The 26,300-nt window shown below is 42.6% G+C and overlaps 1 protein-coding gene across 4 annotated transcripts; it reads left to right on the forward strand.

The window, feature by feature from the left end:
- The first annotated feature begins 1,040 nt into the window (after positions 1-1,040).
- On the forward strand, positions 1,041-20,740 carry LOC106592428 (NLR family CARD domain-containing protein 3). 4 transcript variants are annotated; one of them, XM_045722392.1, is made up of 12 exons: positions 3,422-3,842; positions 4,196-4,282; positions 4,454-4,507; positions 6,166-6,404; positions 7,092-8,889; positions 11,694-11,867; positions 12,339-12,512; positions 12,966-13,136; positions 14,957-15,127; positions 16,527-16,700; positions 17,340-17,386; positions 19,611-20,740. In XM_045722392.1, exons 1-12 carry the CDS (start codon positions 3,718-3,720, stop codon positions 20,183-20,185), a joined length of 3,789 nt encoding a protein of 1,262 aa, XP_045578348.1. In that variant the 5' UTR covers positions 3,422-3,717; the 3' UTR covers positions 20,186-20,740. The 4 variants fall into 4 exon arrangements, with proteins under 4 accessions (XP_045578350.1, XP_045578351.1, XP_045578348.1 ...); XM_045722394.1 differs by lacking the exons at positions 3,422-3,842; positions 4,196-4,282 and adding an exon at positions 1,041-1,430; XM_045722395.1 differs by lacking the exons at positions 3,422-3,842; positions 4,196-4,282 and adding an exon at positions 1,041-1,423.
- The last annotated feature ends 5,560 nt before the right edge of the window (positions 20,741-26,300 follow it).

Below are 26,300 nucleotides of genomic sequence, written 5' to 3' on the forward strand. Positions count from 1 at the left end.
CCAGTCAGAATGTAATATATATTGTCTAGTCCCAACATGTATAACCAGTCAGAATGTAATATATATTGTCTAGTCCCAACATGTAACCAGTCAGAATGTAATATATATTGTCTAGTCCCAACATTAACCAGTCAGAATGTAATATATATTGTCTAGTCCCAACATGTATTAACCAGTCAGAATGTAATATATATTGTCTAGTCCCAACATGTTAACCAGTCAGAATGTAATATATATTGTCTAGTCACAACATTTAACCAGTCAGAATGTAATATATATTGTCTAGTCACAACATTAACCAGTCAGAATGTAATATATATTGTCTAGTCCCAACATGTATTAACCAGTCAGAATGTAATATATATTGTCTAGTCCCAACATTAACCAGTCAGAATGTAATATATATTGTCTAGTCCCAACATGTATAACCAGTCAGAATGTAATATATATTGTCTAGTCCCAACATTAACCAGTCAGAATGTAATATATATTGTCTAGTCCCAACATGTATTAACCAGTCAGAATGTAATATATATTGTCTAGTCCCAACATTAACCAGTCAGAATGTAATATATATTGTCTAGTCCCAACATTAACCAGTCAGAATGTAATATATATTGTCTAGTCCCAACATGTATTAACCAGTCAGAATGTAATATATATTGTCTAGTCCCAACATGTATTAACCAGTCAGAATGTAATATATATTGTCTAGTCCCAACATGTATTAACCAGTCAGAATGTAATATATATTGTCTAGTCCCAACATTAACCAGTCAGAATGTAATATATATTGTCTAGTCCCAACATGTATTAACCAGTCAGAATGTAATATATATTGTCTAGTCCCAACATTAACCAGTCAGAATGTAATATATATTGTCTCGTCACAACATTAACCAGTCAGAATGTAATATATATTGTCTAGTCCCAACATGTATTAACCAGTCAGAATGTAATATATATTGTCTAGTCCCAACATTAACCAGTCAGAATGTAATATATATTGTCTAGTCCCAACATGTATTAACCAGTCAGAATGTAATATATATTGTCTAGTCACAACATGTATTAACAATAACATGAGTGTCCATATGATTCTTAGAATTTCTTTACATTGTTACATCAGCTGAAATGCTCAGTGGTAGTTGGTTATATACTTTACAGTTAGAGATATGTTGAAATTGTACCTATCCTTAGTTATAAAATATTTGATAGTGCAGCATGGCTTTTTCTGCCCACAGGGGGAGGGTTAAACACCTGTTAGGTTTATGCTATACTACGGTGTTGAGTCACTAGACTTTGACCAGATATTGTTGCATTCAAAGATCAACTGTACCTAGAACATAGATACTGAGCCCTCGTCATCAGGAAGGAAATATCTCACTGTCTTGACATGTTCTGGTTGTGAATTCGAGCGAAGGTAAGAGGTAAGAATTCTGCCAGGGCTTATTGTAAAGTGTGTAGGGAAATGAAATGTATGGTGTTATTTTAGTAAAGTGGAATGACAGTAAAACCCTCAGATCTAACAGTCTATTTCACCTGGGACAGGTACAGTTCAGTCATACAAAATGGCAGTAATCGCTCATGGGCAAGTCAAATTCAAAAACATATTGTTCATATAATTCTATATCATGGTTATTTTACAATGTGTTCATCTTTATATATTGTCGTTTTTTAATGACAATAAGCTCCTGCTTGGTGTTATTTGGTATGAAACCATTTCCCATACTTCTGTTAACATCGCTATTATGATTAGGCTGATGTTACATCATTTTAGTCCCCTAGAATTCCTTAATAACATACCTGCTGAACAAAGCAACACAATCCTTAATAACATACCTGCTGAACAAAGTAACACAATCCTTAATAACATACCTGCTGAACAAAGTAACACAATCCTTAATAACATACCTGCTGAACAAAGTAACACAATCCTTAATAACATACCTGCTGAACAAAGTAACACAATCCTTAATAACATACCTGCTGAACAAAGTAACACAATCCTTAATAACATACCTGCTGAACAAAGTAACACAATCCTTAATAACATACCTGCTGAACAAAGTAACACAATCCTTAATAACATACCTGCTGAACAAAGTAACACAATCCTTAATAACATACCTGCTGAACAAAGTAACACAATCCTTAATAACATACCTGCTGAACAAAGCAACACAATCCTTAATAACATACCTGCTGAACAAAGTAACACAATCCTTAATAACATACCTGCTGAACAAAGTAACACAATCCTTAATAACATACCTGCTGAACAAAGTAACACAATCCTTAATAACATACCTGCTGAACAAAGTAACACAATCCTTAATAACATACCTGCTGAACAAAGCAACACAATCCTTAATAACATACCTGCTGAACAAAGCAACACAATCCTTAATAACATACCTGCTGAACAAAGTAACACAATCCTTAATAACATACCTGCTGAACAAAGTAACACAATCCTTAATAACATACCTGCTGAACAAAGTAACACAATCCTTAATAACATACCTGCTGAACAAAGCAACACAATCCTTAATAACATACCTGCTGAACAAAGTAACACAATCCTTAATAACATACCTGCTGAACAAAGTAACACAATCCTTAATAACATACCTGCTGAACAAAGTAACACAATCCTTAATAACATACCTGCTGAACAAAGTAACACAATCCTTAATAACATACCTGCTGAACAAAGCAACACAATCCTTAATAACATACCTGCTGAACAAAGCAACACAATCCTTAATAACATACCTGCTGAACAAAGCAACACAATCCTTAATAACATACCTGCTGAACAAAGTAACACAATCCTTAATAACATACCTGCTGAACAAAGTAACACAATCCTTAATAACATACCTGCTGAACAAAGCAACACAACATAAGGAGATGTATGGTTTAGACACCGTGTTGAGTTGTTATTAGCTCCATAAGGCCAGAGGGTTATCCTACGAAGCACTAGATCTACTCAGGGGTTTTCTAAAGCTTCACATTGATTCCAGCTCAGGTTGGTTAACTGATCCACACTACTAACGGTGGATATTACTTGCTGGTCCTCCTGCGGATAACTAACTCTAGCAGGCTTGTAACTACTCCTAAACAAAAGGCTGATACAACTTGGATAACTAACTCTAGCAGGCTTGTAACTACTCCTAAACAAAAGGCTGATACAACTTGGATAACTAACTCTAGCAGGCTTGTAACTACTCCTAAACAAAAGGCGGATACAACTTGGATAACTAACTCTAGCAAGCTTGTAACTACTCCTAAACAAAAGGCTGATACAACTTGGATAACTAACTCTAGCAGGCTTGTAACTACTCCTAAACAAAAGGCTGATACAACTTGGATAACTAACTCTAGCAAGCTTGTAACTACTCCTAAACAAAAGGCGGATACAACTTGGATAACTAACTCTAGCAGGCTTGTAACTACTCCTAACCAAAAGGCTGATACAACTTGGATAACTAACTCTAGCAGGCTTGTAACTACTCCTAAACAAAAGGCGGCGACAACTTCCACTCGGTTGAACTCGTTGTATTCCACCCAGAGGAAGTCAGTCTTGTGAGGAGTATATCCACTAGGGGGATTTTTCTACAACATCTTGCTAGTTGTAGCCAAAGGATTTTCTACAGTCGCAACATTAGCAGAGCTAACAGCACAGTGACATTGTCTAGCTAGCAACATGACATGGTTAACATTCTGGCCGCAGTGGAAACACAATACGAGCCAGGATACCAAACCCAACCCGGGTTGACTTTAAAGTACCAGGCTGTAGATACTGCTGTTTTCCTCCCGTATCGATTCGACCAGAGGTACTTTACAACAGGTTTTACTCTTGGTTTACCACATTTCTGTAGAGAAATGACCATCAGATGGACCACACGCCTTACACCGGATATACAATACACAGATTGTTCCCAACCCAGAAACGAAGTTAGGAGTTCAGAACAAGAAAGTCTAGGCTATATAGAAATGACTCTCGTTAAAAACATTATTTTAAACTAAACAATAAGGATTTATATCAGCCTAATCGAGGTGTAGATTACATCACGGACGCCAGTGTTTGAACATGAAATACGGCTGCATGGGATTTATAGAAATGTAACTGCACATCCAATGACAATGCCGGGATAGGTATAAAATGTGAAGTTTGTTGATTTGACAGCTACAACGCAGTTACACTTCTGACACCACCTAAACAAAAGCGAGGTTACCGCGGATCCAATTCAATCCTGGCAGGCATGGAGAAGAGGTGGAAAACACCAGTCATGACTACATGTGATTTGCATTAAATCACCACACTATTTGGATGTGTCTGTAGTAAATGTTTGATTTCTAAGAGAATGTTATGAATAATAGAGAATAATTCTCATTCAATAATGAGCTGTCACTGTGTTAACCACTATGCTGGATCTCTGTTTAGGAGTCAGTGCTCTAAAATGAGTCTCTCAGGGGAACTTGACACGGAAGCTAACAGGTAAGATGAACATTTTACTTCCATATCTGAACTCTGAGTAAATGAGACCTGATGTTTGATACTGTATGACTACAAACATCCCTGGGCTTTCTCAACAATCACAATTAATCAAACTATTATTATCGTACCACTGATCAAGGGTAAGAAGTCTAGCCTCCTGCAGTATTTTACAGTGTTTTACATACTACTGCTGCTACTACCAAAATCACTGGTACTACTACTACCACTACTACTGCTACCACTACTACCACTACTACAACAACAACAACTACTACTGCTACTACTACTATCACTACAACAACAACAACTACTGCTACAACCATTAATACTACTACCACTACTACTGCTACCACTTGTACTACTACAGCCACTACTACTACAACTACTATTACTACTACAACAACAACTACCACTACTACTAATACTACTACCACTTGTACTACTACTACCACTACTACAACAACTACCACTACTACTACTACCACTACTACTACTATCACTACTACAACAACTACCACTACTACTACTACCACTACTACTACTACTACTACTACCACTACTACCACTACTACAACAACCACTACTACTACTACTACTACTACAACTACTACTACTACTACTACTTCAGCAACAACTACTGCTACAACTACTACTACTACTACTACTACTACAACTACTACTACTACTACTACTTCAACTACTGCTACCACTACTACTACCACTACTACAACAACTACTACTACTACTACCACTACTACAACTACTACTACCACTACAACTACTACTACTACTACTTCAACAACAACTACTGCTACCACTACTATCACTTGTACTACAACAACCACTACTACTACTGCCACTACTACTACTACTACAACTACTACTACTACTACTACAACAACAACTACTGCCACCACTACTACTACTACTATCACTTGTACTACAACAACCACTACTACTACCACTACAACCACTACTACTACTACTACCACTACTACAACAACCACTACTACTACTACTACTACTACTACAACAACAACTACTACTACTACTACTACTACTACTACAACAACCACTACCACTACCACTACTACTACTACCACAACAACAACTACTACTACCTCTATTACTACTACTACTACTACAACAACAACTACTACTACCTCTATTACTACTACTACTACTACAACAACAACTACTACTACCTCTATTACTACTACTACTACTACTACAACTACCTCTACTACCATCAGAGTGACTGGTCTATGGGAGAAGGAATCTATTTCAGAAAAAGTGATTGTACCACTGATCCAGGATAAGACAAGTTAAGACTGATTTCAGTTGGATTTACCATGAAGATATCTCCTTGGATTTACAAACCAATCTACTGCTAGTTTCTTTTCTCCATTCTGATCATTTAAACCATCCATGGTGTCAGCGTAGGTCCATCCATATGTCAAGGTCCTGATGCACATACAGTATGACTACAAACATTCCTGAACTTTCTCAACTATCACAATCAATCAAACTTTCAACTTCACACTACCCTGTGTGTGTGTGTGTGTGTGTGTGTGTGTGTGTGTGTGTGTGTGTGTGTGTGTGTGTGTGTGTGTGTGTGTGTGTGTGTGTGTGTGTGTGTGTGTGTGTGTGTGTGTGAGTGGATGGTCTACTCTGTCAGAGGATCAGTCCAGGTGTGCAGTGTGTGAGCAGGTGCTGACAGATCCAGTCTCTATCACCTGTGGACACAGGTTCTGTAGACAGTGTATCACCAGATACTGGGAGCAGCCTGCTCCTTCAGGACACTATGGCTGTCCTCGGTGTAGAAAGAGGTTCAGGACACGTCCAGTTCTACTGCAACTGGCTGAACCCAACGATGACGCGAGAGGCTCTGAAAACAGTAAGACCATTGCTCATTCTCATTAAGCTCATGTTTCATTGACCAAACCATGTTTATTGACTGGACAAAATATTGGGCTCTACAAGGTTTAGAAAGCGTTCCACAGGGATGCTGGTCAATGTTGACTCCAATGCTTCCCACAGTTGTGTCAAGTTGTCTGGATGTCCTTTGGGTGGTGGACCATTCTTGATACACACGGGAAACTATTGAGCGTGAAAAAACCCAGCAGCGTTGCAGTTCTTGAAACAAACCAGTGTACCTGGCACCTACTACCAAACCCCGTTCAAAGGCACTTACATCTTTTGTCTTGCCCATTCACCCTCTGAATGGGACACATACACAATCCATGTCTCAAGGCTTAAAAATCCTTCTTTAACCTGTCATCTCCCCTTCATCTACACTGGTTTTTAAAGTGGATTTAACAGGTGAAATCAATAAGGGATCATAGCTTTCACCTGGATTCACCTGGTCAGTCTATGTCATGGAAAGACCAGGTGTTCTTAATGTTTTGTCCACTCGGCCCTTTGTATTTTCAAATGTTAGAACTTTTAGTCTTCCAGCATGTGGCAAGACGAGATACACAGGAATACAAGTGAATGTGGCAAGGCGAGATACACAGGAGTACAAGTGAATGTGGCAAGGCGAGATACACATAAATTCTCAGCAAATTCTATTCTTCTCTTTCAGTGGATGTCAGCCTGCAGAGAGCTATAGTAAACCATAAAGCCAGTCTGAAAAGGAGGTATGAATGTGTGATAGAAGGCCTGGTAAAAGCAGGAAGTCAAACCCCCTTCAACAGGATTTACACAGAGCTGTACATCACAGAGGGAGAGAGTGACGGGGTTAACGATGAACATGAGGTGTGGCAGCTAGAGACAGCATGCAGGACGACAACCTCACATGACACAGAAATCCACTGCAATGACATCTTTAAACACTTACCTGGCCAAGAGAGACACATCAGAACTGTGCTGACCAAGGGCATCGCTGGCATCGGAAAAACAGTCTCTGTGCAGAAGTTCATCCTAGACTGGGCTGAAGGGAAGGCTAACCAAGATGTGGAGATCATATTTGTGCTTCCTTTCCGGGAGCTGAACTTGATCAAAGATCTCCAGTACAGTCTTCTGAGACTTCTCCATGACTTCCACCCAGAACTAGACATAGGCAATGCAGAGAAACTTGCTGCCTGTAAAGCTATGTTCATCTTTGATGGTTTGGATGAAAGCAGAATTCCATTGGATTTTCAGTGCAACAAAATGATGTCTGATGTCACACAGACATCGTCTGTAGATGTTCTCCTGACAAACCTCATCAAGGGGAATCTGCTTCCCTCAGCTCTCCTCTGGATAACCTCCCGACCAGCAGCAACCAATCAGATCCCCCCTGAGTGTGTCGACCAGCTGACAGAGGTACGAGGGTTCAACGACCCACAGAAGGAGGAGTACTTCAGGAAGAGATTCAGTGATGATGAGGACCTGGCCAACAGAATAATCTCCCACATAAAGACATCAAGGAGCCTCCACGTCATGTGTCACATGCCAGTTTTCTGTTGGATTTCTGCAATAGTCCTTGAACACATGTTGAGTACAGACAAGAGACGAGAGATGCCCAGGACTCTGACTGAGACGTTCACACACTTCGTGCTCATTCACACCATGAAGGACCAGAAGTATCATGGAAAAGACGAAATGGATCAACAGGAGCTCATGGAGTCAGATAAGGAAGTTCTTCTGAAGCTGGGGAAACTGGCGTTTGAACATCTGGAAAAAGGAAATCTCATGTTCTATGAAGAAGACCTGAATGAGTGTGGCATTGATGTCAAAGAAGCCTCAGTGTACTCAGGGGTGTGCACACAAGTCTTTAAAGAAGAGTCTGTGTTATTTCAGAGAGTGGTGTACTGCTTTGTTCATCTCAGTGTTCAGGAGTTTCTCTCTGCTGTCTACGTGTTCCATTGTTACACAACCAAGAACATGGATGAACTGAAGCCCTTCCTCCAGGCGACTAGAGCCACGTCTGAAGAGCTAACCTTACATGAGCTGCTGAAGAGTACCGTGAATAAAGCCTTGGAGAGTAAGACTGGACATCTGGACCTTGTCGTCCGCTTCCTTCATGGCATGTCACTGGAGTCCAATCAGAAACTCCTACGAGGTCTGGTGACACAGACAGAAAGCAGTCCAGAGAGCGTCAAGAAAACAATCCGATCCCTGAAGATGATGCAGAGTACCAACATGTCCCCCGAGAGGTGCATCAATCTCTTCCACTGTCTGATAGAGATGAAAACCCATTCAGTACAGCAGGAAATCCAAAAATACTTGAGGTCAGAGAAAAAATCCAAAAACCTGGCACTTACGTACTGTTCAGCGCTGGCCTACATGCTGCAGATATCAGAGGAGGTTCTGGAGGTGTTTGACCTGAGGAAATACAAGACATCACAGGAGGGTCGTAGGAGACTGCTTCCAGCTGTGAGAGTCTGCAGAAAGGCTCTGTAAGTATTTGTGGATAATCACTCACCTAACTATACTGGTAGGTATAGCAGTATTTTCACTGGCTGACTACATTTTCTATTCAAATAATAAACAAAACATTTTTTTTAATAGAAATTGATCAGGAAAAGTATTGAGTCGTGTATTCATGGTGTACACCTTTACTTATGACAGGTGATCATGTAACTGTAGATACTCCAATATAGCTGGGTCCATGGACATGTCTGAAACAGGACAAATATAGCTGGGTCCATGGACACGTCTGATACAGGACAAATATAGCTGGGTCCATGTCCAGAAAGGTATAGGGGACATATCTGAAACAGGACAAGTATAGCTGGGTCCATGTCCAGAAAGGTATAGGGGACATGTCTGAAACAGGACAAATATAGCTGGGTCCATGTCCAGAAAGGTATAGGGGACATGTCTGAAACAGGACAAATATAGCTGGGTCCATGGACAGAAAGGTATAGGGGACATGTCTGATACAGGACAAATATAGCTGGGTCCATGTCCAGAAAGGTATAGGGGACATGTCTGATACAGGACAAATATAGCTGGGTCCATGTCCAGAAAGGTATAGGGGACATGTCTGATACAGGACAAGTATAGCTGGGCCCATGGACAGAAAGGTATAGGGGACATGTCTGAAACAGGACAAATATAGCTCGGTCCATGTCCAGAAAGGTATAGGGGACACGTCTGAAACAGGACAAATATAGCTGGGCCCATGGACAGAAAGGTATAGGGGACATGTCTGATACAGGACAAATATAGCTGGGTCCATGTCCAGAAAGGTATAGGCCATGGACATGTCTGAAACAGGACAAATATAGCTGGGTCCATGTCCAGAAAGGTATAGGGGACACGTCTGAAACAGGACAAATATAGCTGGGTCCATGTCCAGAAAGGTATAGGGGACATGTCTGATACAGGACAAATATAGCTGGGTCCATGGACAAAACGTCTGATACAGGACAAATATAGCTGGGTCCATGGACACGTCTGAAACAGGACAAATATAGCTGGGTCCATGTCCAGAAAGGTATAGGGGACATGTCTGAAACAGGACAAATATAGCTGGGCCCATGGCCAGAAAGGTATAGGGGACACGTCTGATACAGGACAAATATAGCTGGGTCCATGGACAGAAAGGTATAGGGGACATGTCTGATACAGGACAAATATAGCTGGGTCCATGGACACGTCTGAAACAGGACAAATATAGCTGGGTCCATGTCCAGAAAGGTATAGGGGACATGTCTGATACAGGACAAATATAGCTGGGCCCATGGACAGAAAGGTATAGGGGACATGTCTGATACAGGACAAATATAGCTGGGTCCATGTCCAGAAAGGTATAGGGGACACGTCTGATACAGGACAAATATAGCTGGGTCCATGGACATCTGAAACAGGAATATAGCTGGGTGGACATGTCTGATACAGGACAAGTATAGCTGGGTCCATGTCCAGAAAGGTATAGGGGACATGTCTGAAACAGGACAAATATAGCTGGGCCCATGGACAGAAAGGTATAGGGGACATGTCTGATACAGGACAAATATAGCTGGGTCCACGGACAGAAAGGTATAGGGGACATGTCTGATACAGGACAAATATAGCTGGGTCCATGGACACGAAAGGGACATATCTGAAACAGGACAAATATAGCTGGGCCCATGGCCAGAAAGGTATAGTGGACACGTCTGATACAGGACAAATATAGCTGGGTCCATGTCCAGAAAGGTATAGGGGACATGTCTGAAACAGGACAAATATAGCTGGGCCCATGGACAGAAAGGTATAGGGGACATGTCTGATACAGGACAAATATAGCTGGGTCCATGGCCAGAAAGGTATAGTGGACACGTCTGATACAGGACAAATATAGCTGGGTCCACGGACAGAAAGGTATAGGGGACATGTCTGATATAGGACAAATATAGCTGGGCCCATGGACAGAAAGGTATAGGGGACATGTCTGATATAGGACAAATATAGCTGGGCCCATGGACAGAAAGGTATAGGGGACATGTCTGATATAGGACAAATATAGCTGGGTCCATGTCCAGAAAGGTATAGTGGATAATTATGCAGCTGTCCACAATTAATATTACTAAACAGTAACTCCAAACAGGGTCACAAAACATCTCACGTGAATTATTCCGTAAGTAATACAGCACATGCCTGACAGAGGACGCGCCTGAGACAGAGGACGCGCCTGAGACAGAGGACGCGCCTGAGACAGAGGACGCGCCTGAGACAGAGGACGCGCCTGAGACAGAGGACGCGCCTGAGACAGAGGACGCGCCTGACAGAGGACGCGCCTGAGACAGAGGACGCGCCTGAGACAGAGGACGCGCCTGACAGAGGACGCGCCTGAGACAGAGGACGCGCCTGACAGAGGACGCGCCTGACAGAGGACGCGCCTGAGACAGAGGACGCGCCTGAGACAGAGGACGCGCCTGAGACAGAGGACGCGCCTGACAGAGGACGCGCCTGACAGAGGACGCGCCTGAGACAGAGGACGCGCCTGAGACAGAGGACGTGCCTGACAGAGGACGCGCCTGACAGAGGACGCGCCTGATGCAGCAGCCATAGTATAATTAAGAACTGGTGACAACTCTGGTTGACAACTGACAAACCTTAAAGGGCCGGCGCACAATTTTACTGTAGTGGCATACTGGTATTATCAACTTCACTATGACATTCAGAAGGAACACAGGTTTACACTAGCAGGGAAAGCTAAACTTCCACTAACATTAATACTACCTATCTCTCTGTATCTACTCTGTATTTGCAGACTTGCTGACTGTCAACTCAAAGAAGCATCGTGTGAACTGTTGGTCTCTGCTCTCAGCTCAAACCCCTCACACCTGAGAGAACTGGACATGAGTGACAATGACCTGCTGGATTCAGGAGTGAAGCTACTCTCTGCCGGACTGGGGAATCCCCACTGTAAACTGGAGACTCTGAAGTCAGTAACCCACAACTTGTTCAATAAGTCATCCACAGTTTGAGAATATTGTTTATAAGATTTAGAATGGTATCAAAATCAATTGTCCATCTTTATCAGTGATGAGAGGATGTCTCATGTTAGAATGGGGGGGGGGTCTAAAATGGGTCTCTAACGGGTGTACTGTACATGATTGGATATTTTTGTTCAAATAAAAGGTAGAGGACAAAAACGGCCAATTTTGATTGTTTCATATGTAATGACCCTGCAGGCTATTTTGATTGATTTCATATGGAATGACCCTGCAGGCTATTTTGATTGTTTCATATGTAATGACCCTGCAGGCTATTTTGATTGATTTCATATGGAATGACCCTGCAGGCTATTTTGATTGTTTCATATGGAATGACCCTGCAGGCTATTTTGATAGATTTTCATATGGAATGACCCTGCAGGCTATTTTGATTGATTTCATATGGAATGACCCTGCAGGCTATCAGGCTGTGGAGTTATAGAAGAAGGCTGTGCTGCCCTGGTCTCAGCTCTGAGGTCAAACCCCTACCACCTGAGAGAGCTGGACCTGAGTGACAATCATCTAGGAGACTCAATAGTGCAACATGTCTCTCCTGGATTAGAAGATTCAATCTGGAGACTGGAGATCCTAAGGTCAGCAATACGGTTTGATTGTTTGCAAGTTGAATTGTTTGTTTTGAGTAATCCAACAGGTTTTATCTTCAGAGTTTGTCATCTAACATCAACTGCTGTAAACTCAGAGGAAACCTCATGTATTAACTCTGTATCTGCAGTCTCCCTGGCTGTAAACTCAGAGGAAACCTAATGTATTAACTCTGTATCTGCAGTCTCCCTGGCTGTAAACTCAGAGGAAACCTAATGTATTGACTCTGTATCTGCAGTCTCCCTGGCTGTAAACTCAGAGGAAACCTCATGTATTAACTCTGTATCTGCAGTCTCCCTGGCTGTAAACCTCATGTATTAACTCTGTATCTGCAGTCTCCCTGGCTGTAAACTCAGAGGAAACCTCATGTATTAACTCTGTATCTGCAGTCTCCCTGGCTGTAAACTCAGAGGAAACCTCATGTATTAACTCTGTATCTGCAGTCTCCCTGGCTGTAAACTCACAGAAGCCTCTTGTGAAGTGTTGTCCTCAGCTCTCAGTTCCTCCTCACACCTGAGAGAGCTGGATCTGAGTAACAATGACCTGCTGGATTCAGGAGTGAAGCTGCTGTTTGCTGGACTGGGGAATTCACAATGTAAACTGGAGATTCTGAGGTCAGTGTTCCTGTATTTAGGTGATAACAGTTCACCACATCTGTTTGTTAACAAACTCAGCATTATAGTCCATATATCCACACCTCACTGTCTCTTCACTGACACTTATGAAGCTGTTGCTTTTTAAACTTTGACATTTTTGACAAATATTGTAATTGTTGTGCAATCTAGTTTGTCAATACGTGAGTCCAATAACTATGAATGGTTTTAACTTTATAAAGGCATGTTGATTTGTTAACTTGACGTGTCTTCACATTACAAGCAACATACGAGGCAGCAGCTAAGTGAGGATCCTCAGAAATAACATTTAAAAAAGTTCCCACAGGGCCTCATTAGCATACGACAGGGTAGCCCAAACCTTTTCTGCACATGACCCCAAATGGACACTAGAAAATGCAGTGTACCTCACTGAAAAAAATGATATTCCCTAGGCAACACTGTATTCATATTCCCTAGGTAACACTGCATTCATATTCCCTAGGCAACACTGTATTCATATTCCCTAGATAACACTGCATTCATATTCCCTAGGTAACACTGCATTCATATTCCCTAGGCAACACTGTATTCATATTCCCTAGGTAACACTGCATTCATATTCCCTAGGTAACACTGCATTCATATTCCCTAGGTAACACTGCATTCATATTCCCTAGGTAACACTGCATTCATATTCCCTAGATAACACTGCATTCATATTCCCTAGGTAACACTGCATTCATATTCCCTAGGTAACACTGCATTCATATTCCCTAGATAACACTGCATTCATATTCCCTAGATAACACTGCATTCATATTCCCTAGGTAACACTGCATTCATATTCCCTAGGTAACACTGCATTCATATTCCCTAGGTAACACTGCATTCATATTCCCTAGGTAACACTGCATTCATATTCCCTAGGTAACACTGCATTCATATTCCCTAGGTAACACTGCATTCATATTCCCTAGGTAACACTGCATTCATATTTACTCAAGTTGATGTCCCTCAAGCAATCCCAACACATACAGATGTACTGTCTTAATTTGACCAGTTTCTCGCAGCAAAACAATTATCCTACAGAAACAGGAAATGTGAATGATTGTGTATTATAATTAATGGCTGTTTTTGTAGGGCTTGATACTTTTTTCCCCTGTTAGGGCAAATCAAGTCTGACGTTTTAAAGTGGAAGTTACAATCTTTAAAAGCCTTTTTAAACCTTGAATACACTACAAGTTTCCATTTTCTGGCGTGCAGGAACATTCTCTGTGACAACAGAGTGATCAAGACATCTGTAATAATGACATGAAAGCCATTCTAATAGTGTAAAAGGCTTGTTTGCCAGTTGAATTACTTTATTTTGAGTAATCCAACAGGTTTGATCTTCAGAGTTTGTCATCTAACATCAACTGCTGTAAACTCAGAGGAAACCTCATGTATTAACTCTGTATCTGCGGTCTCCCTGGCTGTAAACTCAGAGGAAACCTCATGTATTAACTCTGTATCTGCAGTCTCCCTGGCTGTAAACTCAGAGGAAACCTAATGTATTAACTCTGTATCTGCAGTCTCCCTGGCTGTAAACTCAGAGGAAACCTAATGTATTGACTCTGTATCTGCAGTCTCCCTGGCTGTAAACTCAGAGGAAACCTCATGTATTAACTCTGTATCTGCAGTCTCCCTGGCTGTAAACTCAGAGGAAACCTAATGTATTGACTCTGTATCTGCAGTCTCCCTGGCTGTAAACTCAGAGGAAACCTCATGTATTAACTCTGTATCTGCAGTCTCCCTGGCTGTAAACTCAGAGGAAACCTCATGTATTAACTCTGTATCTGCAGTCTCCCTGGCTGTAAACTCACAGAAGCCTCTTGTGAAGTGTTGTCCTCAGCTCTCAGTTCCTCCTCACACCTGAGAGAGCTGGATCTGAGTAACAATGACCTGATGGATTCAGGAGTGAAGCTGCTGTTTGCTGGACTGGGGAATTCACAATGTAAACTGGAGATTCTGAGGTCAGTGTTCCTGTATTTAGGTGATAACAGTTCACCACATCTGTTTGTTAATCAACTCAGATATAAATCTGAATGTTTCTTCACTGGCACTTATGGAGCTGTTACTTTTTAAACTTTATTTTTTATTTTATTTTGCAAGCAGTGCTGGGATCATTTCATATCAAATATTGTAATTGTTGTGCGATCTAGTTTGTCTATATGTGAGTCAATAACTATGAATGATGTAGCTTTATGAATAGCTTTATGAAGGCACGTTGATTTGTTAACTTGACGTGTCTTCACATTACGAGCAACAAAGGAGAGAGATGCTTTCCTTGTGATCGCAACACATAACGATTACATGAAAGCGCTGTGATTGGCAGAGAGGTTTGGAACTCTCTTTTGTTATTGGTCTATTAACCAATTTCCTGCATGGTGATGTCACAGTGGAAAGCCAAAAGTCCCGCCCATGCCAACCTGCTGATCAGAAGGTCCGGTGTGGATTGTATTTTCAACCAACCAGCTATCAGGAAATAAGACGGATCACATTTTCTTCCACAGTTTTACACTCCTAGTTTCATCGGCTGTTGTACGATGGGATATCAAACACCTCTGTTGTACAATATGATATGAAACACAGTCTTTAAGTTTAGGTCCTGAAAGCCATCACATACTGTAATTATGACATGAAGGCATTGTGACACTAACAGGTTGAATTCTACACCCATCTGAAGAGAAGGAACATTCATATTTAAACATTACACATTTATCAGCGGACCCCATCCCCCGAGCCCAAGTTTGGGAACCACTGGCATATGGCCAATCAGATGCTGTATTGAAGTTTGGGAACCACTGGTATATGGCCAATCAGATGCTGTATTGAGTTTGGGAACCACTGGCATATGGCCAATCAGATGCTGTATTGAAGTTTGGGAACCACTGGCATATGGCCAATCAGATGCTGTATTGAAGTTTGGGAACCACTGGCATATGGCCAATCAGATGCTGTATTGAGTTTGGGAACCACTGGTATATGGCCAATCAGATGCTGTATTGAGTTTGGGAACCACTGGCATATGGCCAATCAGATGCTGTATTGAAGTTTGGGAACCACTGGTATATGGCCAATCAGATGCTGTATTGAAGTTTGGGAACCATTGGCATATGGCCAATCAGATGCTGTATTGAGTTTGGGAACCACTGGCATATGGCCAATCAGATGCTGTATTGAAGTTTGGGAACCACTGGTATATGGCCAAACTTCAAAACTGCATCTGATTGGCCATATGCCAGTGGTTCCCAATCAGATGCTGTATTGTGGATATTATGCAAATAAAGCCACAGTAATGATATTATGAATACATGTATAAATGGATACAGCAGCCAGTCTATTTTCACCACCATGTTAAACTCTCTGCAGGTTGGCATTCTGTGAAGTTACAGAGGAAGGCTGTGCTTCTCTGGCCTCAGCTCTGAAGTCAAACCCTTCACACCTGAGAGAGCTGGATCTGAGCTACAATCACCCAGGAGACTCAGGACTCAGACTGCTCTCTGCTGGACTGGAGGATCCAACCTGCAGACTGGAGAAACTCAAGTATGTAGAGGGTTTATGTCAGTCCATGTTGAGTGACATACTGTAAGGCATGTTTCTGACATATCAGGTTAGTTATTCTCATTTATGTATACTGTAAGACTGGTTTCTGACCTATCAGGTTAGTTATGCTCATTTATGTATACTGTAAGACATGTTTCTGACCTATCAGGTTAGTTATTCTCATTTATGTATACTGTAAGACATGTTTCTGACCTATCAGGTTAGTTATGCTCATTTATGTATACTGTAAGACTTGTTTCTGACCTATCAGGTTAGTTATTCTCATTTATGTATACTGTAAGACATGTTTCTGACCTATCAGGTTAGTTATGCTCATTTATGTATACTGTAAGACAGGTTTCTGACCTATCAGGTTAGTTATGCTCATTTATGTATACTGTAAGACAGGTTTCTGACCTATCAGGTTAGTTATGTCTTACTGAACACAGAAATTAGCATAACTAACCTGATAGGTCAGAAACATGTCTTACTGTATATGTAATTATCATGTTTCTTACTTATCAGGTTAGTTATGATAATTACATGTACTGTAAGCCAAACATACTTACCACCACCTGGACGGTGTGATGGGGTGACCTTGTGTGTACATTGCCTGTCTGTTCTTCTTACCCCCTACAGTGTGGAACATGGTGGACAGTACACAATAAAACACGGGCTTAGAAAATGTGAGTGTTGACTACTGTGAAGAAAAATCCTGTTAGTCTTATTTCAAGTTGACTCGAAGAAAGATCTTTTTGTGTGTGTGTGTGTGTGGTGTGTGTGTGTGTGTGTGGTTACACTAACGACCTCGCTCTGTTGGGATTATTTATTGGTGTGTTATGAGGTTATGTTCATTCAACAAATCTGAATGGATCTTTTCCCTCTATAATACCTAGAAACATTATCATTCTGATGTGGTCCTTTTAATACCTAGAAACATTATCATTCTGATGGGGTCCTTTAATACCTAGAAACATTATCATTCTGATGGGGTCCTTTAATACCTAGAAACATTATCATTCTGATGTGGTCCGTTAATACCTAGAAACATTATCATTCTGATGTGGTCCGTTAATACCTAGAAACATTATCATTCTGATGTGGTCCTTTAATACCTAGAAACATTATCATTCTGATGGGGTCCTTTAATACCTAGAAACATTATCATTCTGATGTGGTCCGTTAATACCTAGAAACATTATCATTCTGATGGGGTCCTTTAATACCTAGAAACATTATCATTCTGATGGGGTCCTTTAATACCTAGAAACATTATCATTCTGATGGGGTCCTTTAATACCTAGAAACATTATCATTCTGATGGGGTCCTTTAATACCTAGAAACATTATCATTCTAATTTGTAAGTCGCTCTGGATAAGAGCGTCTGCTAAATGACTTAAATGTAAATGATGGGGCTCTTTAATACCTAGAAACATTATCATTCTGATGGGGCTCTTTAATACCTAGAAACATTATCTTTCTGATGGGGGTCCTTTAATACCTAGAAACATTATCATTCTGATGGGGCACTTTAATACCTAGAAACATTATCATTCTGATGGGGTCCTTTAATACCTAGAAACATTATCATTCTGATGGGGCTCTTTAATACCTAGAAACATTATCATTCTGATGGGGGTCCTTTAATACCTAGAAACATTATCATTCTGATGGGGCTCTTTAATACCTAGAAACATTATCATTCTGATGGGGCTCTTTAATACATAGAAACATTATCATTCTGATGGGGGTCCTTTAATACCTAGAAACATTATCATTCTGATGGGGCTCTTTAATACCTAGAAACATTATCATTCTGATGGGGCTCTTTAATACCTAGAAACATTATCATTCTGATGGGGTCCTTTAATACCTAGAAACATTAACATTCTGATGGGGCTCTTTAATACCTAGAAACATTATCATTCTGATGGGGTCCTTTAATACCTAGAAACATTATCATTCTGATGGGGCTCTTTAATACCTAGAAACATTATCATTCTGATGGGGGTCCTTTAATACCTAGAAACATTATCATTCTGATGGGGGTCCTTTAATACCTAGAAACATTATCATTCTGATGGGGCTCTTTAATACCTAGAAACATTATCATTCTGATGGGGCTCTTTAATACCTAGAAACATTATCATTCTGATGGGGCTCTTTAATACCTAGAAACATTATCATTCTGATGGGGGTCCTTTAATACCTAGAAACATTATCATTCTGATGGGGCTCTTTAATACCTAGAAACATTATCATTCTGATGGGGCTCTTTAATACCTAGAAACATTATCATTCTGATGGGGTCCTTTAATACCTAGAAACATTATCATTCTGATGGGGGTCCTTTAATACCTAGAAACATTATCATTCTGATGGGGCTCTTTAATACCTAGAAACATTATCATTCTGATGGGGCTCTTTAATACCTAGAAACATTATCATTCTGATGGGGTCCTTTAATACCTAGAAACATTATCATTCTGATGGGGCTCTTTAATACCTAGAAACATTATCATTCTGATGGGGGTCCTTTAATACCTAGAAACATTATCATTCTGATGGGGGTCCTTTAATACCTAGAAACATTATCATTCTGATGGGGCTCTTTAATACCTAGAAACATTATCATTCTGATGGGGCTCTTTAATACCTAGAAACATTATCATTCTGATGGGGCTCTTTAATACCTAGAAACATTATCATTCTGATGGGGGTCCTTTAATACCTAGAAACATTATCATTCTGATGGGGCTCTTTAATACCTAGAAACATTATCATTCTGATGGGGCTCTTTAATACCTAGAAACATTATCATTCTGATGGGGTCCTTTAATACCTAGAAACATTAACATTGTGATATGATGATGATTTGTAATATATTGTGTCCTGGTCTCCCCCATCAGATGGCTGTGTGCTCACACTGGACCCAAACACAGCACACAGAAACCTCTCTCTGTCTGAGGAGAACAGAAAGGTGACATGGGGGACAGAGGAGCAGCCGTATCCTGATCACCCGGAGAGATTTCAGCATTTCGACCAGGTGCTGTGTAGAGAGGGTCTGTCTGGGCTCTGTTACTGGGAGGTAGAGTGGAGTGGGAGAGGGGCTCATATCGGCGTGACATATAAAGGAATCAATAGGTCAGGAAGGGGTGATGACAGTGGGCTTGGACCTTGTGACAAAGCTTGGTGTCTGGTCTGTAGTGGTGACCATTACATGGCCTGGATCAATAATAAGCTCACTACCATACCTTCCCCCTCCTCGCCCCCCTCCAACAGAGTAGGACTGTATCTGGACTGGCCAGCCGGCACTATGTCTTTCTACAAGGTCTGTTCTGATACACTGACCCACCTGTACACATTCTACAGCACATTTACTGAGCCCCTCTACCCAGGGTTGTTTGTTTGGTGTTACTCCTCAGTGTCCCTGTGTCAGGTGGTGGCCCCTGTGTCAAAAACACATGATGATGTTTCACTCTGATCCTGGTCCTGTTCAGTAGTAGGAGACGCTGTGTCGCGTCGTGCCGTGTACCACACCACCTGGGCCTTATTGTTTAATTATAAAACGGCTCCCTGGGAAATCTGCAGTTTGACTGGTTTAAATGGTGTGTGAAGCCATTGATAATTCCCCTATTCCCACACATCATTTAGATGTAGTATCAGTTGTAAAATAGATAGTATTGATTCTAGATGGTAATATTGGCCGTTCATCCTGTCTTGACCATATTACCACAAACCCCCTGAGGTGCCTTATTGCTATTATAAACGGGTTACTAATGTAATTAGAACAGTACAAATACATGTTTCTGTCATACCCGTGGTATACGGCCTGATATACCACGGCTGTCAGCCAATCAGCATTCAGGGCTCCAACCACCCAGTTGATTAACCTTTTATTATACAATTCTGCTTCCGTGTGAACTAAACTACACAGAATGGAAATGACATGTCACAGATTTGACCTATGTGAAATGAAGATGATGGAATTAGAGTTTGAATTGTTTAAATGGTATTTGAATAAATACAATAAACTTAAGTTTGGCTAAAGTTTCTTCACTTTTATTCCTGCAACTAGACATGAAAATTAAAGGTAGACCTAATGTCACACGTTGTTTATGGAATAACCCTTTACACAAAGGTATAATGTTAGAGCATTTAAATCAGAGTAAATGACCACAGTAATGTCAGCGGGTAGTTGTTGAAAGCTGCCTGTAAACTCTAACCTGGAGTTCCTGTCCAGACAGGATCCATTTAGAGAGGACAGAGCAGGATAGCCTGTAAACTCTAACCTGGAGTTCCTGTCCAGACAGGATCCATTTCGAGACGACAGAGCAGGACAGCCTGGGAACTCTAACCTGGAGTTCCTGTCCAGACAGGATCCATTTAGAGACGACAGAGCAGGATAGCCTGGGAACTCTAAACTGACAGGATCCATTTAGAGACGACAGCAGGATAGCCTGTAAACTCTAACCTGGAGTTCCTGTCCAGACAGGATCCATTTAGAGACGACAGAGCAGGATAGCCTGTAAACTCTAACCTGGAGTTCCTGTCCAGACAGGATCCATTTAGAGACGACAGCAGGATAGCCTGTAAACTCTAACCTGGAGTTCCTGTCCAGACAGGATCCATTTAGAGACGACAGCAGGATAGCCTGTAAACTCTAACCTGGAGTTCCTGTCCAGACAGGATCCATTTAGAGACGACAGCAGGATAGCCTGTAAACTCTAACCTGGAGTTCCTGTCCAGACAGGATCCATTTAGAGAGGACACAGCAGGACAGCCTGGGAACTCTAACCTAGAGCGAGGAAAGTACTTCAGAACAATAATCTAACTGAACAAACACTAAAGACCTGATGTGTCAAGATCTATTTGTGCTGTGGGTTTACAGTCCAACCCTCTTCCTGGAGATCTATTGTCCTGTAGGTTTTCAGTCCAACCCTCTTCCTGGAGATCTACTGTCCTGTAGGTTTTCAGTCCAACCCTCATCCTGGAGATCTACCTTCCTGTAGGTTTTCAGTCCAACCCTCTTCCTGGAGATCTACCGTCCTGTAGGGTTTCAGTCCAACCCTCTTCCTGGAGATCTACTGTCCTGTAGGTTTTCAGTCCAACCCTCTTCCTGGAGATCTACTGTCCTGTAGGTTTTCAGTCCAACCCTCTTCCTGGAGATCTACCTTCCTGTAGGTTTTCAGTCCAACCCTCTTCCTGGAGATCTACTGTCCTGTAGGTTTTCAGTCCAACCCTCTTCCTGGAGATCTACCTTCCTGTAGGTTTTCAGTCCAACCCTCTTCCTGGAGATCTATCGTCCTGTAGGTTTTCAGTCCAACCCTAATTTAACACACCTGATTCTACTAATTAGCAGCTCAACAAGACCTTAACTAGCTGAATCAGATATGCTAAATTAGGGTTGGACTGAAAACCTACAGGACAGTAGATCTCCAGGAAGAGGGTTGGGCTGTAAACCTACAGGACAGTAGATCTCCAGGAAGAGGGTTGGACTGTAAACCCACAGGACGGTAGATCTCCAGGAAGAGGGTTGGACTGTAAACCCACAGGACGGTAGATCTCCAGGAAGAGGGTTGGACTGTAAACCTACAGGACGGTAGATCTCCAGGAAGAGGGTTGGACTGTAAACCCACAGGACGGTAGATCTCCAGGAAGAGGGTTGGACTGTAAACCTACAGGACGGTAGATCTCCAGGAAGAGGGTTGGACTGAAAACCTACAGGACGGTAGATCTCCAGGAAGAGGGTTTGACTGAAAACCTACAGGACAGTAGATCTCCAGGAAGAGGGTTGGACTGAAAACCTACAGGACAGTAGATCTCCAGGAAGAGGGTTGGACTGTAAACCCACAGGACAGTAGATCTCCAGGAAGAGGGTTGGACTGAAAACCTACAGGACAGTAGATCTCCAGGAAGAGGGTTGGACTGAAAACCTACAGGACAGTAGATCTCCAGGAAGAGGATTGGAGTGAAAACCTACAGGACAGTAGATCTCCAGGAAGAGGATTGGACTGAAAACCTACAGGACAGTAGATCTCCAGGAAGAGGGTTGGGCCGCCCTGGTGTAGATGAAGGCGAGGAGACGGGTTAAAGACGGATTTTTAAGCCTTGAGACAATTGAAACCATGGATTGTGTGCCATTCAATGGGTGAATGGCCAAGACAAAAGATTTAAACGGTCTATGGTAGTAGGTGCAAGGAATGGTCCACCACCCAAAGGACATCCAGCCAACTTGACAACTGTGTGATGCATTGGAATGATCATGTTCCACAGGGATGCTGGCCCGTGTTCGACACCTCGTAGAGTCCATTTCACGACAAATTGAGGCTGTTCTGAGGGGCTGAAGAGGGAGCAACTCAATATTAGGAAGGTGTTCCTAATGTTCTGTTCAGTGTATATCCCTTCGCAATTAATTATTTTCTGATGTTTATCATTTCATTGTCCATGTGTGGGCTACAAGTCAAATGTACTCAACAGTAGTGGTTTATAAGGAATACTGCTATATGTACGAATTCAAATGTTACCAAGGGGCGTTGAATATAACGTCTCTATGCAAGTTATTTACCTTGCTTGAATGAGGTGTTAATGGATGATTCTGAATAATGGCATTTCAGCTTTTTACCAGCAGGGGGAGGCAGAACACAGCAGCGCCTATTGCAGTAGAGTAGACAGTTACTGATTCTGCAATGATTTAATGACATTGATGACGTTGCCATAAATACATGTCTTTAATATGATATATCAAAAACTTCTTATAGGGAAAACAAATTCCTCAGCACTAGTAGAACAGGACACATTTAATACTTCTCTCACAACCCACACTAAGACCACTGTGGAGGGGAAAACCATGACAACCAACACTAAGACCACTGTGGAGGGGAACGCCATGGCAACCCAGACCACTGTGGAGGGGAACGCCATGGCAACCCAGACCACTGTGGTGGGTAAAGCCATGGCAACCCAGACCACTGTGGTGGGGAACGCCATGGCAACCCAGACCACTGTGGAGGGGAACGCCATGGCAACCCAGACCACTGTGGAGGGGAACGCCGTGGCAACCCAGACCACTGTGGAGGGGAACGCCATGGCAACCCAGACCACTGTGGAGGGGAACGCCATGGCAACCCAGACCACTGTGGTGGGTAAAGCCATGGCAACCCAGACCACTGTGGAGGGGAACGCCATGGCAACCCAGACCACTGTGGTGGGTAAAGCCATGGCAACCCAGACCACTGTGGTGGGTAAAGCCATGGCAACCCAGACCACTGTGGTGGGTAAAGCCATGGCAACCCAGACCACTGTGGAGGGGAACGCCATGGCAACCCAGACCACTGTGGAGGGGAACGCCATGGCAACCCAGACCACTGTGGAGGGTAAAGCCATGGCAACCCAGACCACTGTGGTGGGTAAAGCCATGGCAACCCAGACCACTGTGGTGGGTAAAGCCATGGCAACCCAGACCACTGTGGTGGGTAAAGCCATGGCAACCCAGACCACTGTGGAGGGGAACGCCGTGGCAACCCAGACCACTGTGGAGGGGAACGCCGTGGCAACCCAGACCACTGTGGAGGGGAACGCCGTGGCAACCCAGACCACTGTGGAGGGGAAAGCCATGATGGCTAGAAGTACTAGATTGGAGTCTTGTCAGGTGGGGTAAGGTTTAAAGACAAAAACAGGGTTGAAAGAACTAGAATCACAGCAAACCAAATACATGTTAGCCCATATAAATCACCACCTGGTTTTAATATCATTCAAAAGGTCTCTTCAGCACTCCAATGGCATAAACGACAGCCTTTTAAATGTTTAAAACTTCAGTTAGTTGGCTTGCCTGGGTCGAGACTTGAGAAAGTAGCAGTGTTTTAGTGTTGTCTTGTGGCCCAAATGGCTCCCTATTCAGGGCAGCCCCATGGGCCCTGGTTAATAGTTGTGCACTAGAAACGGGAATAGGGTACCCTAGTGACTGGCGGGGGCGAGGCAATTTGTCGTCAGGGGCAATGGATATGGATGGGGCTAGACAAGAGAACAGGTTGTCATCAGGGACAATGGATATGGATGGGGCTAGACAAGAGAACAGGTTGTCATCAGGGGCAATGGATATGGATGGGGCTAGACAAGAGAACAGGTTGTCATCAGGGACAATGGATATGGATGGGGCTAGGCAAGAGAACAGGTTGTCATCAGGGACAATGGATATGGATGGGGCTAGACAAGAGAACAGGTTGTCATCAGGGACAATGGATATGGATGGGGCTAGACAAGAGAACAGGTTGTCATCAGGGACAATGGATATGGATGGGGCTAGACAAGAGAACAGGTTGTCATCAGGGACAATGGATATGGATGGGGGCTAGACAAGAGAACAGGTTGTCATCAGGGACAATGGATATGGATGGGGCTAGACAAGAGAACAGGTTGTCATCAGGGACAATGGATATGGATGGGGCTAGACAAGAGAACAGGTTGTCATCAGGGACAATAGATATGGATGGGGCTAGACAAGAGAACAGGTTGTCATCAGGGACAATGGATATGGATGGGGCTAGACAAGAGAACAGGTTGTCATCAGGGACAATGGATATGGATGGGGCTAGACAAGAGAACAGGTTGTCATCAGGGACAATGGATATGGATGGGGCTAGACAAGAGAACAGGTTGTCATCAGGGACAATGGATATGGATGGGGCTAGACAAGAGAACAGGTTGTCATCAGGGACAATGGATATGGATGGGGCTAGACAAGAGAACAGGTTGTCATCAGGGACAATGGATATGGATGGGGCTAGACAAGAGAACAGGTTGTCATCAGGGACAATGGATATGGATGGGGCTAGACAAGAGAACAGGTTGTCATCAGGGACAATGGATATGGATGGGGCTAGACAAGAGAACAGGTTGTCATCAGGGACAATGGATATGGATGGGGCTAGACAAGAGAACAGGTTGTCATCAGGGACAATGGATATGGATGGGGCTAGACAAGAGAACAGGTTGTCATCAGGGGCAATGGATATGGATGGGGCTAGACAAGAGAACAGGTTGTCATCAGGGACAATGGATATGGATGGGGCTAGACAAGAGAACAGGTTGTCATCAGGGACAATGGATATGGATGGGGCTAGACAAGAGAACAGGTTGTCATCAGGGACAATGGATATGGATGGGGCTAGACAAGAGAACAGGTTGTCATCAGGGACAATGGATATGGATGGGGCTAGACAAGAGAACAGGTTGTCATCAGGGACAATGGATATGGATGGGGCTAGACAAGAGAACAGGTTGTCATCAGGGACAATGGATATGGATGGGGCTAGACAAGAGAACAGGTTGTCATCAGGGACAATAGATATGGATGGGGCTAGACAAGAGAACAGGTTGTCATCAGGGACAATGGATATGGATGGGGCTAGACAGGAGAACAGGTTGTCATCAGGGACAATGGATATGGATGGGGCTAGACAAGAGAACAGGTTGTCATCAGGGACAATGGATATGGATGGGGCTAGACAAGAGAACAGGTTGTCATCAGGGACAATGGATATGGATGGGGCTAGACAAGAGAACAGGTTGTCATCAGGGACAATGGATATGGATGGGGC

This window comes from Salmo salar, chromosome ssa07, assembly GCF_905237065.1.
Source record: "Salmo salar chromosome ssa07, Ssal_v3.1, whole genome shotgun sequence".
In the NCBI taxonomy this organism is placed as follows: domain Eukaryota; kingdom Metazoa; phylum Chordata; class Actinopteri; order Salmoniformes; family Salmonidae; genus Salmo; species Salmo salar.